General features: G+C 41.2%; 1 protein-coding gene across 1 annotated transcript in view; it reads right to left on the bottom strand.

Annotated features, from left to right (window-relative positions):
• The window catches only part of osbpl3b (oxysterol binding protein-like 3b), a 44,090-nt gene that overhangs the window by 14,553 nt on the left and 10,449 nt on the right, over window positions 1-19,088 (bottom strand). Inside the window, exons 2-10 of the mRNA XM_058085152.1 lie at window positions 8,381-8,523; window positions 5,169-5,285; window positions 3,153-3,206; window positions 2,946-3,059; window positions 2,570-2,734; window positions 2,361-2,472; window positions 1,026-1,129; window positions 833-925; window positions 593-752 (exon numbers count right to left, since the gene is read on the bottom strand). Of these exons, the coding sequence (XP_057941135.1) occupies window positions 593-752; window positions 833-925; window positions 1,026-1,129; window positions 2,361-2,472; window positions 2,570-2,734; window positions 2,946-3,059; window positions 3,153-3,206; window positions 5,169-5,285; window positions 8,381-8,523 (1,062 nt within the window). The remainder of the gene's footprint in view (window positions 1-592; window positions 753-832; window positions 926-1,025; window positions 1,130-2,360; window positions 2,473-2,569; window positions 2,735-2,945; window positions 3,060-3,152; window positions 3,207-5,168; window positions 5,286-8,380; window positions 8,524-19,088) is intronic.

The following is a 19,088-nucleotide window of genomic DNA, read 5'->3' as shown; positions in this document are numbered from 1 at the left end:
ATATGTGCCCTGTGATTGGCTAAAAACCAGTCCAGGGTCTACCACGCCTCTCGCTCAAAGACAGCTGGGATAGGCTCCAGCATGCCCGAGTGCCTTGTCAGGATAAGCAGTAAAAAATGAATGAATAAAATACAACCTAGAAGAGACAAAAAAACAGAGTGTGTCTTTGAAGTGTTTGATTTACAGTGGTCAAGTGGTTAGCACTACACAGCTAGGAGACCTGGGTTCGATTCCCCACTCATGCATGGGTTTCCTCCCACACTGTTAGGTTGATTGACGACTCCAAATTGTCTATATGTGCCCTGTGATTGGCTAGAAACCAGTCCAGGGTCTACCACGCCTCTCGCCCGAAGACAGCTGGGATAGGCTCCAGCACCCCCGCGACCTTTGTGAGGATAAGCGGTACAGAAAATGTATGTATGGATGTTGCTTTAGCTAGGCTATATAGATCATACATAACGATGTGTCAAAGCTACACTATAATATCAATCAAGGCCTGGCTTTGTATTAGTACTAGTACTAGCACTAGTATTAGTTTTACTATTATAGTACTGATGTGAAAATCCAAGCGTTGTCGTCATGTTTGACTCACGGTTAGTGGCGACGCGGCAGAAATCCTCCTGCAGCTTGGCCACGTCAAAAGGAGACTCCACAGATTCCTGGTCGACTTTGTCATTGCACAGTGCAGCAGTGGAGAGGTTGGGGTTCGAGGCATGGAGGCGGATAGAACCAGAGGAGATGCAGCTGGGAACCTACAGAAGAACAAAAATGGCGACTGGTAAGACGGTTATTAAAAGAAAGCAATTAAGCATCCATATTATACAGTACCTACCTGCAGTGTTGTTTTCACGTCTTTGTTGTAGTTCTTTGTGCGCCATTTTCTCTGAAGCCTCTTCTCCTTTTTAGGGCTGTCAAAAGTAGATGCCTTGGGGATTTGAGCACAACATAGTCAACTTATTTGACACTGTTTTTAAATAACGCTCCATTTAAAAAGTGGTAAAAATCAAATATAACAAGCAATGCACCTGAAGAGTCTGGATAGATGGAGCAGAATATGTACGATGGATGACCTCCATACTCTGAAGGAGGTGGCTCAGCTCTAATAGATACGCCTCACAAACCGATAAGTCTGTCCAAAGGAAGACATTTAGCATTCAGCCATCATAATAGTGCAAGGTGGAGCCTATCCCAGCTGGTGGCCAGTCAATCACAGGGCACATATAAACAAACAACCATTCACACTCACATTCATACCATGGACAATTTGGAGTCGCTAATTAACCTAGCATATATAGCAATATAATATTGTTTCTTAACAAATACATATTTCATTCATTCATTCATTTTCTACCGCTTTTTCCTCACGAGGGACGAGGGGAATGCTGGAGCCTATCCCAGCTGTCTTGGGGCGAAAGGCGGGGTACACCCTGGACTGGTCGCCAGCCAATCACAGAGCACATATAGACAAACAACCATTCACACTCACATTCATACCTATGGACAATTTGGAGACGCCAATTAACTTTGCATGTTTTTAGTTTTATTTATTTATTTTTGCGGGGTACACCCTGGACTGGCCGCCAGCCAATCACAGGGCACATATAGACAAACAACCATTCACACTCACATTCATACCTATGGACAATTTGGAGTCGCTAATTAACCTAGCATATATAGCAATATAATATTGTTGCTTATCAAATACATATTTCATTCATTCATTCATTCATTCATTCATTCATTTTCTACCACTTATCCTCATGAGGGTCGCAGGGGTGCTGGAGCCTATCCCAGCTGTCTTCGGGCGAGAGGCGGGGTACATTCTGGACTGGTGGCCAGCCAATCACAGGGCACATATAGACAAACAACCATTCACACTCACATTCATACCTATGGACAATTTGGAGTCGCTAATTAACCTAGCATATATAGCAATATGATATTGTTGCTTAACAAATACATATTTCATTCATTCATTTTCTACCGCTTATCCTCACAAGGGGGTGCTGGAGCCTATCCCAGCTGTCTTCGGGCGAGAGGCGGGGTACACCCTGGACTGGTGGCCAGCCAATCACAGGGCACATATAGACAAACAACCATTCACACTCACATTCATACCTATGGACAATTTGGAGTCGCTAATTAACCTAGCATGTTTTTGGAATGTGGGAGGAAACCGGAGTACCCGGAGAAAACCCACGCATGCACGGGGAGAACATGCAAACTCCACACAGAGATGTCCGAGGGTGGAATTGAACCCTGGTCTCCTAGCTGTGAGGTCTGCGCGCTAACCACTAGGCCACCGTGCCGAGTGGATACATATTTAAAAGGATTCAAATTGACATTTGGCGGGCCGTCACCTTTGGAGCACTTATCCATGTCATCAGACGACTGCAGCCATGCCGCTACCTTGGCTTGGCCATTGCAGCCGAATGCAGAATGCACCGTAGACTGCCTGCGTATCGGCACACACTGCACAAAGAAACCAAAATGTCAGTCCAATAACAATCCCTCCAATGTTCCACAGTCTTTATCTTCAACTCCGTGAGATTAATTCAAGTATGTATACCTTCCGAACAGAAGCAGCGTCAGCAAAACTCGGAGAGGTGGGGGATGGGAAGTGAGGGAAGTGGAAGGGCTTCTCGCTGGGACACATGGCAATCTCATTTTGCCGATAGAGCCGATGGTGACGTAGTTTGGACACCCATTCATCAAAATGCTCCTGTGACTTGATCTGGACGGCAGATCAGCACAAGGACAAGTGAAGGTGACGGCACAAACAATGCCTTGTCACGCACACGCACAACACAAGGTCGTTGGGAATTCATTTAAGCATACTAGGACATAGCTTCCAGCAAGGAAAAGAATGGGAATAAGTGCATGTTTTTGTGGCTAATTTCCCATAAATCATTGAATGGAAGCTATTAACTAGCTTAGTGGTTTACCTTCAGGTGATAGATGTTCTCCTCAGCATCGAGATCGATGCACTTGGCTTTCTTCTTAATGGCCATAACAGACAAACCCACATCAATGCAGCCGTGAAGCTTCCCTTTCTCAATCTGCATGACATTGGATCATACATTTAAATATATGATTATATATTATATGTGATTAACAAGTAAAAAAAACACAATGAGACTGCAGACACTCACATCCGCTTTGCACTTGCCATACTTCAGGATGCCCTTGTCCAGGGAAAAATATCTCTATCAAAACAAAGAAGGACAATACGGTAGTAAGACACAGTCACCCCCGTCTGCTATTATAAAAAAAAGTCTGTGCATCACTTCCTCCACATGACCGTTGGTGCTGATGCATTTGTCGAGGGGGAAGCACTAAAACAACATGGGCTGAGACTGCATGTCAATACTAAATATATATACAGCTCTATTAACCAGCAGGCCATCAGCTAATGCATCTGAAAGAAACACCAGGATGCGGCTCAGAGGAAGAACATCAACAGGTCACATGGAAGTCTTCAGCGGGTGGGATCATTAACTGCATAGAGTAAGCTTCATCTATTACTTCAAAGGCGACCTGGAAAATTATATACATGTATAGTAAAGTAATATTTTGATTTTTTTTTTTGCATGTTTGTCACACTTAAATGTTTCAGATCATCAAAAAATTTGAAATATTAGTCAGTGACAACACAACTGAACACAAAATGCATAACTTAACTGTGTCCAGCACACCTGAGTTCACAACCGAGATCAAAACAAATTCAGGAACAAAGAAAATAATAGGAGCTATCAAAAAAACAAAAAAAAAACATTTGTAGGGGCTCCAGCAAACCACAGTAAGAGCCATTCATAAATGGCAAAAACATGGAACAGTGCTGAACCTTCCCAGGGGGTGGCCAACTAAACAAAATGACCCCAAGAGCGGAGCAACGACTCATCCAAGAGGTCACAAAAGACCCCACAACAACATCCAAAGAACTCACTTGCCTCAGTTAAGGTCAGTGTTCATGACTTGATGATCCCCAAGACGTTTTGGGAAAATACTCAAGATTAACTTTTGCAGGAAACAAAAAAAATCACACCAACAGTAAAATATGGTGGAGGTAGTGTGATGGTATGGGGTTGTTTTTGACCAGAAATGGCAAAAACCTGTGCTGAACCTTTCCAAGGGTGGCCAGCCAAACAAAATGACCTCAAGAGCGCAGCGACGACTCATCCAAGAGGTCACAAAAGACCCCACAACTACATCCAAAGAACTCACTTGCCTCAGTTAAGGTCAGTGTTCATGACTTGATGATCCCCAAGACTTAAAAATACTCAAGATGAACTTTTGCAGGGCGTGTGTCCCATTCCATCTGGCGTGAAAGTAACAAATTGCAGAAAAAAAAAAACATCACACCAACAGTAAAATATGGTGGAGGTAGTGTGATGGTCTGGGGTTGTTTTTGTCCAGAAATGGCAAAAACCTGTGCTGAACCTTTCCAAGGGTGGCCAGCCAAACAAAATGACCCCAAGAGCGCAGCAACGACTCATCCAAGAGGTCACAAAAGACCCCACAACAACATCCAAAGAACTCATTTGCCTCAGTTAAGGTCAGTGTTCATGACTTGATGACCCCCAAGACTTTTTGGGAAAATACTCAAGATGAACTTTTGCAGGGCGTGTGTTCCATTCCATCTGGTGTAAAAGTAACGCATTTCAGAAAAAAAACATCACACTAACAGTAAAATATGGTGGAGGTAGTGTAATGGTCTGGGGTTGTTTTTGACCAGAAATGGCAAAAACCTGTGCTGAACCTTTCCAAGGGTGGCCAGCCAAACAAAATGACCCCAAGAGCGCAGCGACGACTCATCCAAGAGGTCACAAAAGACCCTAAGTTATCACAAATGCTTGATTGCAGTTGTTGCTGCTAAGGTTAGCCCAACCTGTTATTAGCTTTAGTGGGAAATCACTTTTTTTCCACACTTATTGTCCCTTAATAATAAATGTTTCATTTAAAAACTGCATTTTGTGTTCAGTTATGTTGTCATTGACTTTTAAGTATGACACTGCATGTGAACCATTAAATGGAAAAATAATTAAATAAATAAATTCAGGCTAATAATAGCTAAAGACTAAAAAATCCTCAGAATATTTATATAAGGTTTCCCTGAGGAAAAAAATATTACAAGGTACATATTTAAACATCAGACAGGTGTTAGATACCTTATGCCAGCCCTTGAGGGGCCACTTTCTCTTCTTTAACACATAACCCTCCTGTTTTTGGGGCTCCAGGGCGCTACTGAAGCCTCCACGTAGACCATCCACAATTTCCCAGCTGTCCTGTGTGAGAAATAAAAGCAATTTAGGCAAATGATGTACAAATTATGACATTGCCAAAGGCTGTGGTTTGTGTCTAAAAATCAGCACCAGAAACTGAGAGTCACCAGTGGGGTCAATCTGTCTAAAATAACCAAGCAGTAAAAAGGCATGTTTACCCGTTTGAGGGTTTGTCACATGAACCCCGTGACACAGTTACATCGTGAGTCACTTGTCTTCGAGGCCAAAAGTGACATCAGTGACGTATATTGAAGAAAAAGTTACACATACAGACGTCTCCAGCCTGTGACGTATGCAGGTTACATAATGATGACCCCGCTAGGTCAGGGGTCTCAAACATGCGGCCCGCGGGCCAAATGTGGCACGCAGGACACTAGTTTGAGGCCCCCGCCTTGATATGAAAGTTTAATGTTAGTGTGGCCCGCACAAGTTTGATATGGATGATGTATGGTATCATGTACCCAGAAAAAAATGATTACGTTTGATTAATGTTCATGTTAAAGGTTAAATAACTGTTAATAGATATCCTCCCTATCCGTGTGGAAGTGGTAAGTTTTTGGCTATTTAAGTTTAAAGGAAATAACTTGAAGGCTACCGTTTAGGTCGCTAGCTCTCTCGTTTGCGAGTTAGCATGTGTCTCAAGACCCTGCAGTTGCGCAATATGGTGTAAATCAGGGGTCTCAAACATGCGGCCCACGGGCCAAATGTGGCCCGCAGGACACTAGTTTGAGGCCCCCGCCTTGATATGAAAGTTTAATGTTAGTGCGGCCCGCGCAAGTTTGATATGGATGCTGTATGGTATCATGTACCCAGAAAAAATTATAACGTTTGATTAATGTTCATGTTAAAGGTTAAATAACTGTTAATAGTTATCCTCCCTATCCGTGTGGAAGTGGTAAGTTTTTGGCTATTTAAGTTTAAAGAAAATAACTTGAAGGCTACCATTTAGGTCGCTAGCTCTCTAGTTTGCGAGTTAGCATGTGTCTCAAGACCCTGCGGTTGCACAATATGTTGTAAATAAACAAAGTATAAATGTGACTATAGTTGTGTTTTGTCATGTCTACAGGGCTCTAATAATGCTTTGTTCATTTTAATCTGAAAAAAATAATTTGTCTACCCACCAACTATATGTGGTTTCTTAAGTTTTTATTATTTGCCGTTACTCCAAAGATTGTCTCATTCCATGTACAGAGTGACCACACAGACGCACCAGAGACATTGAATAGGAAGCCTCTCGGATTCAAAGGTTAAACGTCTTCTGCAAACACGAAAAGTCCAGTTGCCATGGGTTACCATGACCCTCATAACTAAGAATCTCCACAGCCAAACCTTACGTTGGTGGGGTGACACGTGGGCGGAACGGCAGTTGCAATCTTGTACTCCTCGTATTTACAAATGGAAAAAGCTTTTGTGGGCTATGAAAAATGAATGACATGCGAGTTGGCACAACGACAATAAAAGCTGTCTGGTGATGCCGAAATCTTCAGTCATCTGGAGAAACGTGAAAAAATGAGGTTGAGAATGTGGATTGAAATAGCATTAATGGAGTAATACGACATGAAACATTATTGAGAAGATGATTCAATGGTGCATTCAGTGGTGCAAAGGTTGTTTTGGGGTCATTGAATCCATGCTTTTTGTAAAGTGTTGTTATTTCTTATATCGATTTTCGCTTAGTTTCACAAATGAAGAGTAGATTAGTGTCAAAAGACAGCAATAGCCAGGAAAGGACATGAGTGGTGGGTTCAGGGAATAACAGAATGTTGTAATTTTCCAAAGAAAAAAGGGTAAACTACGAACCCCCCCCCCCAAAAAAAAAAGCTTCCGGTTCGCTCAGCAACAATCTGGCAACATCGACACACTACATCACGGGCGGGTAACAAAAAAATGTAACCACTGCATTGGGTTAAAAATAATTGGTGGAGGGGCCGTCCATGTATAGGTGTCGTCAAACAGAACAGCATACTTGCTCACGGTGCAACAAAACTCACGAAAAATCATCCACAGCAAGTTGATGCATCACATAAATCAAACATAACATGTAACTTAAAACTGTCCCAAACGCCCTCAAGGCATGCTGGGTAGTCCAGCCGCAACGACAATATGAACTACAAAGAATACTGCATCTGACGAGCTCCTCAATACGTATATTTCAATAAAAATGCACAATATAACACAATAAAATGTTTGGAGAAAGAGTACCACAGGCAACCCAGCATGCCTTGCGGCTATTATGGCAGCTCGAGCGTGCCATAATAGCACTGTAAGTCATGTTGTTGGCTACAGTTTCTATTAGGGATGTCTTATTATTGGCTTTTTTGCCGAAAACCGATATACCGATATTGTCCAATTCTCAATTTCCGATACCGATATCAGCCGATACCGATATGTGTAACATGACTGATCTTCTGCGGTGGAATGAACACATACGTGTGTGTTTTTATACCAATATTGCATTTTTATGCCCATAATTATTGATACCAATAATTATCGGACTTCCCTAGTTTCCATGTTCAAGGTTTTAATACGCTTGTACTACATCCTGTAGCCTAGAAAGTAAAGTAAAGAAGTAAAATAAGTAAGTAAAATAAGTTTTTTTAAATACCAAGCAAAATGTACTGCATCAATAAATGCAAGGATTTTTGCCAGGGATGTCTGATATTGGCTTTTTTGTGGAAAACCGATATGCCGATATTGTCCAATTCTCAATTTCCGATACCGATATCAGCCGATATCGACATGTTTAACATGACATATATCCTGTGTTGGAATGAAAACATACATAATTTTTTAATAATCGGGAAAACTGATATTATATTTTTATGCTGATATTGGGCATCCCTAAAATCTGCATTTAATTACCAGACATTTTATTCATACTTTCAATACTTTGTGGTAGTAAAACTACAGAAATTCTAAATAATGTAAACAGGAAACATGAAATTTGGAAATAAACAGATTTCAAAGGGCCCATGTGATGATTATTATTGTCTTTTGTATCTGAAAATAGGAGTTACAGTACGTACACACATACATGAAAAAAAGCACACAAACACACCAGAAAAAGAAGAAGGCTTGGTAGTGTCCTTGGCATTTACCTGTCGGCTGTCAAGTTTGGACGAGCAGCTGCTGTTGCTGCGCGACAAGGTTAAAATCTTCTGCGACATGGCTGAAGTACGCTCCTCCGAGTCCATTTCGCTATTCACCGTGACTGGAGTGACTGCAGCAACATTCCTGTCGTCTAGTGAGAAAACAAAAAATGGATACGAGGGTTATGAGAAGGTGGAGGAAAAAGATGGCTTTAATAGTCGAGGGCCCCTAAAAGCTTTTCAGCTCAGTCTCACTGAAAAATACATTAGGTCACTTAGAGTGATTTGTTTTTGTATCCCTAATATGAGGCGCAATGAGAATTCGAAAAATGAAATTGACAGACAAGACGGGTCGTAAAGCTGCGTTTAAATGAACTCTAAATAATTCATTTACACATTTGAGAGTGCTAAACTGTCAATCTGAGGCTTTTATAGTATTATTTTCATTATTTTCAAGTGTGTACAATGCTATAAGTGTATGTTAGTTGTATTAGTGCATTATTAGACTTTAAATTGTGTAAAAAGTCCCGCATATTTGAGCCAAAATAAACTGTTATGATAATAAATGATTATAATAATATGTGCCCTGTGATTGCCTCGCGACCAAAATTAGCTGGGATAGGCTCCAGCATACTCCTGCGACCCAAATGATAGAACATAACAATCACAACAATGCAATATTTCCTTTCATATGTCATATTTCAATTGGCTGGCAACCAGTCCAGGGTGTACCCCGCCTCTCACCCGAAGACAGCTGGGATAGGCTCCAGCACCCGGTAAGCGCTAGAAAATGAATGAATGTCATCTTTCGCTCTTCATTGGCATTTTTGACATGTTTTTTTCTTACAGGTAATTTGTAATGACTGTCAAACATTTGCAGCATTTCTGGAAATGCTGGCTTTTCAATAGTTCCAGCTTGTATAGTTGAACAATGGAAAATGCTCATTGTTTTTGTCTTAATTGGGTTGTCCAGCTGTCCTTTGATATTTAGAATAAAAAAAAACATTATACAAATATTTATTTTTTAGTTATTAGAACAGTTTAGAACATTTATTAACAATTATTATTAACATTTATTAGAACATTTATTTGTTCAATTGAGAAAATGAATGAATGTCATCTTTCGCTCTTCATTGGTGATTTGACATGTTTTTTTTTCTTACAGGTAATTTGTAATGACTGTCAAACATTTGCAGCATTTCTGGAAATGCTGGCTTTTCAATAGTTCTAGTTTGTTCCAGCTAGTTGAACAATGGCAGCTCATTTTTTTTTCTTTCCGGATAATTTGTAATGACTGTCAAACATTTGCAGCATTTCTGGAAATGCTGGCTTTTCAATAGTTCTAGTTTGTTCCAGCTATTTGAACAATGGCAGCTCATTTTTTTTTCTTTCCGGATAATTTGTAATGACTGTCAAACATTTGCAGCATTTCTGGAAATGCTGGCTTTTCAATAGTTCCAACTTGTTCCAGCTAGTTGAACAATGGCAGCTCATTTTTTTTTCTTTCCGGATAATTTGTAATGACTGTCAAACATTTGCAGCATTTCTGGAAATGCTGGCTTTTCAATAGTTCTAGTTTGTTCCAGCTATTTGAACAATGGCAGCTCATTTTTTTTTCTTTCCGGATAATTTGTAATGACTGTCAAACATTTGCAGCATTTCTGGAAATGCTGGCTTTTCAATAGTTCTAGTTTGTTCCAGGTAGTTGAACATCACAGCTCATTTTTTTTTCTTTCCGGATAATTTGTAATGACTGTCAAACATTTGCAGCATTTCTGGAAATGCTGGCTTTTCAATAGTTCCAACTTGTTCCAGCTAGTTGAACAATGGCAGCTCATTTTTTTTTCTTTCCGGATAATTTGTAATGACTGTCAAACATTTGCAGCATTTCTGGAAATGCTGGCTTTTCAATAGTTCCAACTTGTTCCAGCTAGTTGAACAATGGCAGCTAATTTTTTTTTGTCTCAGTAAGGTTGTCCAGCTGTCCTTTGATATTTAGAATTTTAAAAAAACATTATACAAATATTACATTTTTAGTTATTAGAACAGTCAGCCTTCATTTATTTGTTCAGTTGAGCCAGCTAGAAATGTATTTACATACGTTCAATGAAAATACCGTTTTGGGTGAAAACGCTTCCCAGTATCCTCAAAGTATAAAAATTGTCACATGGATGTCGTGAGGCGAGCCGTCGACAGAGAAAAACCACATCATCACTTCACCATAGTGTAAAAATAATTGGGCCTCTTCAGGAGATGGGAGCCTTTCAGTCAAGTGCTCCACTTCACACGGCCTCATTAACAGTATGTGCTTGCGTGGCTCATCATGTCAACACATTAAACCACATTCTGTTGATGCAGTCAGTGGCACAGTGGTGGCTTGTTATTGGAAGGGTGGGTGACGCATGAACAACGGGGCATTAATTGCTTTGTATGCTAACAGCTGTTTGGCCCACTGGGAGTGATCATTTGGGGGGGAAAAGACTTTGAGGAGCCGCCTAAGCAATACAAGGTACTGAGCTTACTGTTATGGTACTCCCACTTAACAGGAATCAAAGTGGCTTGTTCATTTTCCTTCCAACAGACCAATGGCTACTTGTTGAGGACCACTTTGAAGCAACATGGAGTAGAGGTGGGCAGATCAAGTGTCAATCATGGCCGTATTTGACAAAGGGTTTTCATAGTAGAATGTCATGTTAGATTGTGTCCATAGTAGACTGATATGTTTTTTTGTAGCACTAATGGCGATCCTGGGCTGCACGGTGGAAGAGTGGTTAGCGCGCAGGCCTCACAGCTAGGAGACCCGGGTTCGATTCCACCCTGGGCCATCGAGCATGAGTGGGTTTTTCCTTCCTCCCATTCCAAAAACATGCTAGGTCAATTGGCGGCTCCAAATTGTCCATAGGTATGAATGTGAGTGTGAATGGTTGTTTGTGTATATGTGCCCTGTGATTGGCTGACATTCATTCATTCATATAGACAAACAACCATTCACACTCACATTCATACCTATGGACAATTTGGAGTCGCCGGTTAGCATGTTTTTTAGCATGTTTTTGGAATGTGGGAGGAACCGGAGTCCATGGAGAAAACCCACACAGAGATGGCCGAGGTTGGAATTGAACCCGGGTCTTCTAGCTGTGAGGCTTGTGCACTAACCACTCATCCACTGTGCACCCCTGTATGAAACATTCATTCATACATTCATTTTCTACCGCTCTTCCTCACATTGGTTGCGGGGGGTGCTGGAGCCTATCCCAACTGTCTTCGGGCGAGAGGCGGGGTACACCCTGGACTGGTGGCCAGCCAATCACAGGGCACATAAAGACAAACAACCATTCACACTCACATTCATTCCTATGTTAGCACATTTTGTAGCATGTTTTGGAATGTGGGAGAAAACCCACATAGAGATGGCCGAGGGTGGAATTGAACCCGGGTCGCCTAGCTGTGAGGCTTGTGCGCTAACCACTCAACCACCGTGCAACCCTTTATGAAACATTATTAAATGTTATCTTCAATTCTTTATCAGGCGATTTGACATGTTTTTTTCTTACAGGTAATTTGTAATGACTGTCAAACATTTGCAGCATTTCTGGAAATGCTGGCTTTTCAATAGTTCCAACTTGTTCCAGCTAGTTGAACAATGGCAGCTCATTTTTTTTCAGTTCTCTTCTATGTTTCTTTTATGTCAAGTACAGTAAAACGGATTGGTATCGTGTCGGTATCGGAAAGTACTTCCCTATGTTTACCTGGTTTAGAATCAATACCCAATATTTGCAGTTTTCTAGCATGGAGGTTAATGACATTACCTACTCTGCATTTGCAAGGGTCGTACTGTATAATGTCCACGTCTGATGATGAACAAAAGCGCGGTCATTTGAAACCTCCGTCTGGCCAAGGTCTCAACCGTAACCCAGTGCCTTGACCGTCATTTACAGCGTCCGAAAGCACGCATCACTCCACTTCTCCTATGATTTATTCATCCACTTTCCATTGATCACACCCGTGCTGCGCCAGGTCTGTCACGCCGTCACCCTTCAGGGAGCCCTTTCATCTCAAACAACACGGCCACTTCCCGGGCTTTCATCACGGTGACAGCCCAATCAGACGTGGGATCTTCCACTCAAGGACATGAGAATGATGCGTGGTACCTCGTGCAGTTCTTGCCGCCATGGAAACACCAAACACATAACATAAAAAAAAATGAAGTCAGTTCCTTTGCTCCGTGACCTTCAACAGATCTTACCCAAGCTAATGATCTCAGCTGAGATAGCATAATGTCTTTTTAATCTGCGCTAACTAGATCGACAAAAGCTGAAAGCCCTTCTATTACATTCTGCACTTGATGTTGCAGATGTTTTCTCTGCCTTCTACCGTCTCCAGAGTCTAACCAAAGGCATTGACAGATCCAACAGGCTTTTAGGCATCATTAGTATCTGAGTCACAAGACTAAACGCATCATGGATGAAGCCCTGCAATAAGGAAATGGGAGTCATGTTTGCAAAAAAACGACAGCATGTAGGCACCTCCGAGCACTCACTGCGCTGTAATTCATCACAAATACTCGGGTACTTTATAAATCAGACCGGATTTCCGTCATATTAGCCTCTCGTAGAGATCTTATGAAATCATAGCTGTGTCAACAGAGATAGCATTCATTTGCCCGTGCCTTTTATCACTTGTATCCTGCCATTAGATGATCATATGCATGACAACATCAGCACCAGACTGGTGATAAACTGGCAAAATTTTGGAATAAATGTTCGACTAATCGATTATTTCTTCATATAACACACACAGAGTGAATGTGAAATCTGATTGGTCAAAAAAAAAAACAGCCCTAAGCAGATTACATTAACATGGCTACACATAAAAGTTGTAAGTGCACTCAAGGTAGCCTCTCTGCAGCCGGGTTAGCGCCGTTAGCGCTTCCATCTCACGTTCCCCATGACGACAGACAGTAAACATGGCTGATACCGTCTTTATACCGCAACCTTTATACCGTCTTTTTTTCCCTGTTCACTCCTGCTATACAGCCTCTCCTCCTTCATATCGTCGCTAGGATCTCCGATGGCTCCGCGCAGCGAACAGTTGCTCCCGAGTGTAAACAATGGAGCAAACGTCAGACTACAAACCGAAATACGATGAACATCCATAGCTAAACACTTGCTTAAGGGATCGATATGGCAGAAAAAAATAATACGAAAGTAATAAATAAAGCAATATTAAACGCTAAAAATGTATCCATATGAATGATATGCTTGTTTTTTATATCGTGCTTAAAAGAAATTCCGATATTTTTAATATTTTGATATATCACTCAATCCTACTTGTCGCTTTCAGTGACGTTATTGTTTTTTAATTGTTGCTAGTCCATACGGAAACAGCAAGCTAGCATTTTCAGATATTCCCACTCTGGAAATCGTTTTTTTTTAAATACGGTTACTTTTCGTGATAAAGGATGAGATTAAATAGATCCTCGACTTTAGCTAGCTCTACAGAATAAATCTCCATGGTAACTTAGAACAAACCTACTTTCCACTAACTGTGCAAGCGGATCAGGGATAAGTTGAACCAGTATAACCAAGATATCCCGGCTTTATCCCTTACTCTTTGGGCACCCAGGGTTATAATCAATGGATTGGTAATTATTTTCCCAATAATTGTTCAAAGGAATTTTGTAAAATGTCCATCCATAATTCCGATAATCTGTTCAACTGTTCTAAATACGCAAACCCCACCTAAGAACGTAGGATTCCTTGGTATTCATTAAAGAATAGCCTTGATTTCTGATGATATAATCATATCCCTAAGACATGCCAAATAATATCTTAAAAGAAAATCTATTTAATCTATATTTACCATGCATGGCAACACTGCTCTACGCTGTGTTGTTCGAAACCTCCGATTCATCGCATCAAGCTTGACAGATATAAATGCGAGGCTTTGTTGGTGAACACCTTATCTCTGCACGCACAAGGGTCATCTCCAAGTATCAAAGCTCCTCCTATTGTTGTTAATTGTCGTTCATCTTCACTACCGCTGATGGCCATGCATCCATCTGGGTAAGCATCGGTCAGAAGCTTAAAAAATGACTTTGACTTTTTCTTTTGTAAGACCTGCCTAAGGCTGCTGCTATGCAATCTTTAAGGACAGTCTCGCACCGATAGCCACCACAGTAAATTCCCCGTATTCAATAAAAGCAACCTCCTCTAAGAATAATGGTACAGTGACTTTAGAAGACAATTTAAAGTTCTCCGCAAGGGCACTGCGACACAAGCAAAAAAAGACCAAAAAAAAAAAAACACCACAAGCCAAGAAGAGAGAAAGCGTTCTGACAGAAATAATCTGGCGTCATCATTATAGTTTGTTTTTTTCATGACACAACATATTTCACTTCCTGTTTTTTTTTTTCCCGCACACAGTTTTCACAGTCATTTTTCTTTTAATATGCAAGCAAAGCTGTCAAGCAGTCAGCAAAGCTACATCGCTTTTTTATTAAAAAAAAAAAAAAAATCAGACACTTCAACCTCCAGTTCAGCACCCTTCAAATTCAAATAAAAAGAAATAACCTTAATGAGTTTGCATTGAAAAGCCCGCCACACCACTGCAGAAGCTCTTATGTCATCCCGCTAAGGCAGGGGTCTCAAACTCAATGCATTTATTAAAAACAGAAAAATATACAAACTTTTTCAATACTTTGGTTTCGATTTTCTACAAGAAAAGCTCTGATAAAACATTCCACCGTTCTCAAATATCTTAATTTTTATTTTTCTGCACAAAATAAGACGAAAAATAAATAAACAAATCAAGAATAAAGAAAATCAGTCAATCAGTAATAAATAAATATAATAATAATAATAATAAAACGGCAAATAATAAAAATTTAAGAAACCACATATAGTTGGTGGGTAGACTAATTATTTTTTTCAGATTAAAATAAACAAAGCATTATTAGAGCCCTGTAGACATGACAAAACACGACTATAGTCACATTTATACTCTTTTTTTATTTACAATATATTGCGCAACTGCAGGGTCTTGAGACACATGCTAACTCGCAAACTAGAGAGCTAGCGACCTAAACGGTAGCCTTCAAGTTATTTCCCTTAAACTTAAATAGCCAAAAACTTACCACTTCCACACGGATAGGGAGGATAACTATTAACAGTTATTTAACCTTTAACATGAACATTAATCAAACGTAATAATTTTTTTATGGGTACATGATACCATACAGCATCCATATCAAACTTGCACGGGCCGCACTAACATTAAACTTTCATATCAAGGCAGGGGCCTCAAACTAGTGCCCTGCGGGCCACATTTGGCCCGCGGGCCGCGTATTTGAGACCCCTGATTTACAACACATTGCGCAACTGCAGGGTCTTCAGACACATGCTAACTCGCAAACTAGAGAGCTAGCGACCTAAATGGTACCCTTCAAGTTATTTCCCTTGAACTTAAATAGCCAAAAACTTACCACTTCCACACGGATAGGGAGGATAACTATTAACAGTTATTTAACCTTTAACATGAACATTAATCAAACGTAATCATTTTTTCTGGGTACATGATACCATACAGCATCCATATCAAACTTTGCGCGGGCCGCACTAACATTAAACTTTCATATCAAGGCGGGGGGCCTCAAACTAGTGTCCTGCGGGCCACATTTGGCCCGCGGGCTGCGTATTTGAGACCCCTGATTTACAACACATTGCGCAACTGCAGGGTCTTCAGACACATGCTAACTCGCAAACTAGAGAGCTAGAGACCTAAACGGTAGCCTTCAAGTTATTTCCCTTAAACTTAAATAGCCAAAAACTTACCACTTCCACACGGATAGGGAGGATAACTATTAACAGTTATTTAACCTTTAACATGAACATTAATCAAACGTAATCATTTTTTTATGGGTACATGATACCATACAGCATCCATATCAAACTTTGCGCGGGCCGCACTAACATTAAACTTTCATATCAAGGCGGGGGGCCTCAAACTAGTGTCCTGCGGGCCACATTTGGCCCGCGGGCCGCGTATTTGAGACCCCTGATTTACAACATATTATGCAACTGCAGGGTCTTCAGACACATGCTAACTCGCAAACGAGAGAGCTAGCGACCTAAACGGTAGCCTTCAAGTTATTTCCTTTAAACTTAAATAGCCAAAAACTTACCACTTCCACACGGATAGGGAGGATAACTATTAACAGTTATTTAACCTTTAACATGAACATTAATCAAACGTAATCATTTTTTCTGGGTACATGATACCATACAGCATCCATATCAAACTTTGCGTGGGCCGCACTAACATTAAACTTTCATATCAAGGCGGGGGGGGGCCTCAAACTAGTGTCCTGCCCGCCACATTTGGCCCGCGGGTTGCGTATTTGAGACCCCTGATTTACAACATATTATGCAACTGCAGGGTCTTCAGACACATGCTAACTCGCAAACGAGAGAGCTAGCTACCTAAACGGTAGCCTTCAAGTTATTTCCTTTAAACTTAAATAGCCAAAAACTTACCACTTCCACACGGATAGGGAGGATAACTATTAACAGTTATTTAACCTTTAACATGAACATTAATCAAACGTAATAATTTTTTCTGGGTACATGATACCATACAGCATCCATATCAAACTTGCGCGGGCCGCACTAACATTAAACTTTCATATCAAGGCGAGGGGGGCCTCAAACTAGTGTCCTGCGGGCCACATTTGGCCCGCGGGTCACGTATTTGAGACCCCTGATTTACAACACATTGCGCAACTGCAGGGTCCTTGAGACACATGCTAACTCGCAAACTAGAGAGCTAGCGACCTAAACGGTAGCCTTCGAGTTATTGCCTTTAAACTTAAATAGCCAAAAACTTACCACTTCCACACGGATAGGGAGGATAACTATTAACAGTTATTTAACCTTTAACATGAACATTAATCAAACGTAATCATTTTTTCTGGGTACATGATACCATACAGCATCCATATCAAACTTGCGCCTCAAACTAGTGTCCTGCGGGCCACATTTGGCCCGCGGGCCGCGTGTTTGAGACCCCTGCGCTAAGGGAAGCATCCAACTAGTGTTCCTCATTTTCTCCATCAAAAGGCGAGCACAGTGGGCAGTAACCTTTTCATGAGTCATTTCCTCGAAAGTCTGGGAAAGTAACATAACATTTATTCGGATGAATCATGGCAATTAGTGAATATAATGATATACTATGGATCCCTGAGCATTTTGCAAATTCATGTGCCTTTAAATATATATATTTATCCAGTATGCCCCTCTTGTAGTCGGATACGATGGCTTCAGGGCCATCCTTGAGTGTGTATCAATCGTACCTTCTAAGAAAAGGCCACACGGATTCAAACGCCTCGCCAAGATCTGCTTAAGCCATGGCGGTCTAGTGCTGCCAAAGTCATAGGGAGGCCATCCAAATAACAGATTATGCTGCTTGAATTCTGTAATCGTACAATTTCAGCGATATAAAAGAAGCCTGACGATTCTAAAACGACACACACACACACACACACACACACAATTGTCTTTCTTACGTACTGCACGAGTGTGGGACCGTGACGACCTCGTAGCTCAACAGGAGCTCATTAAGATGCTGAGGAGAGTCAGAACCTTCGTGGGCAAAAGCTCAGAGCTTGTGCAAAGTGCTTGTCATTATGTGCCCGGCTGGAAATGCCACGTTTTCTTTTTTTTTCCAGCCAAATACAAGAGAATAATGCTCGAGTGCCGCCAACCTCCACCGTTACTGATGACCCGGAGGAGGGGGCGACGCTGTCGTTGAATAAGATATCATGAAAGGTGGATTTCAAGTCATTTTCATGGACTTGAATCGCAGACAAACAACTCTAAGTACGATTTACATCCAATATAAAATGTGGATCATAACAATGTTCACTTCTATGAGTAAATCTCCTAGTGTCTCAAAAATCAAACGTCAAATAACCTTCAGGAATCTCAAATCCATCAACCCTCATGCCCTTACCTCACTTCTAACCACAAAATTTGCTATCTCCCCTCCCCCGCTGTCTGAGGACCCCTCTGAACTTGTCTCCTACTACAACAATACCCTTTCCTCCTGTCTTGATGAACTGGCCCCTAAAAAAACCAAACTGGTCTCCTTCTCCCACACTGCCCCCTGGTACACCCCTCAGCTCCATAATATGAAGACCCGTAAACGCCAGCTTGAGAGACTGTACAAGAAATCTGGCCTAACTGTTCATCTTCAAGCTTACACAGATTTTCTACAGCAATATAAAGATGCCTTAAACACTGCCCGCTCACGATACTACTCCAATCTGATTATATCTAGTTCCAACAATCCTAAATCCCTCTTTTCAACAATCAACACACTGCTAAAGCCAAATGACAACTCCTCCTCATCCTTCACCACCACCAAATGCAACAACTTCTTAACCTACTTCCAGTCCAAAATTACCAAAATATACAGCTCCCTAAACCCCCCCTCGACTCACTCGCTTCCTCCTGACCCTCCACTATCTGGCTCCACCCAACGACTCTCCAAATTTACACCTATCTCACCCGTGCAACTCACTAAAATACTAACCGGTATGAAGACTCCAACATGCTCCCTGGATCCTATCCCTTCTTCATTCATCAAACCCTGCCTCCACATCATCTCCCCGCTGATCACAAGTATCATTAACTCCTCCCTTATCACTGGATCCGTCCCA

Source organism: Doryrhamphus excisus, chromosome 10 (assembly GCF_030265055.1).
Source record: "Doryrhamphus excisus isolate RoL2022-K1 chromosome 10, RoL_Dexc_1.0, whole genome shotgun sequence".
NCBI classification, from domain to species: domain Eukaryota; kingdom Metazoa; phylum Chordata; class Actinopteri; order Syngnathiformes; family Syngnathidae; genus Doryrhamphus; species Doryrhamphus excisus.
Note: the sequence above shows the minus strand (reverse complement) of the source record. Positions and strands in the feature narration are given on the sequence as shown.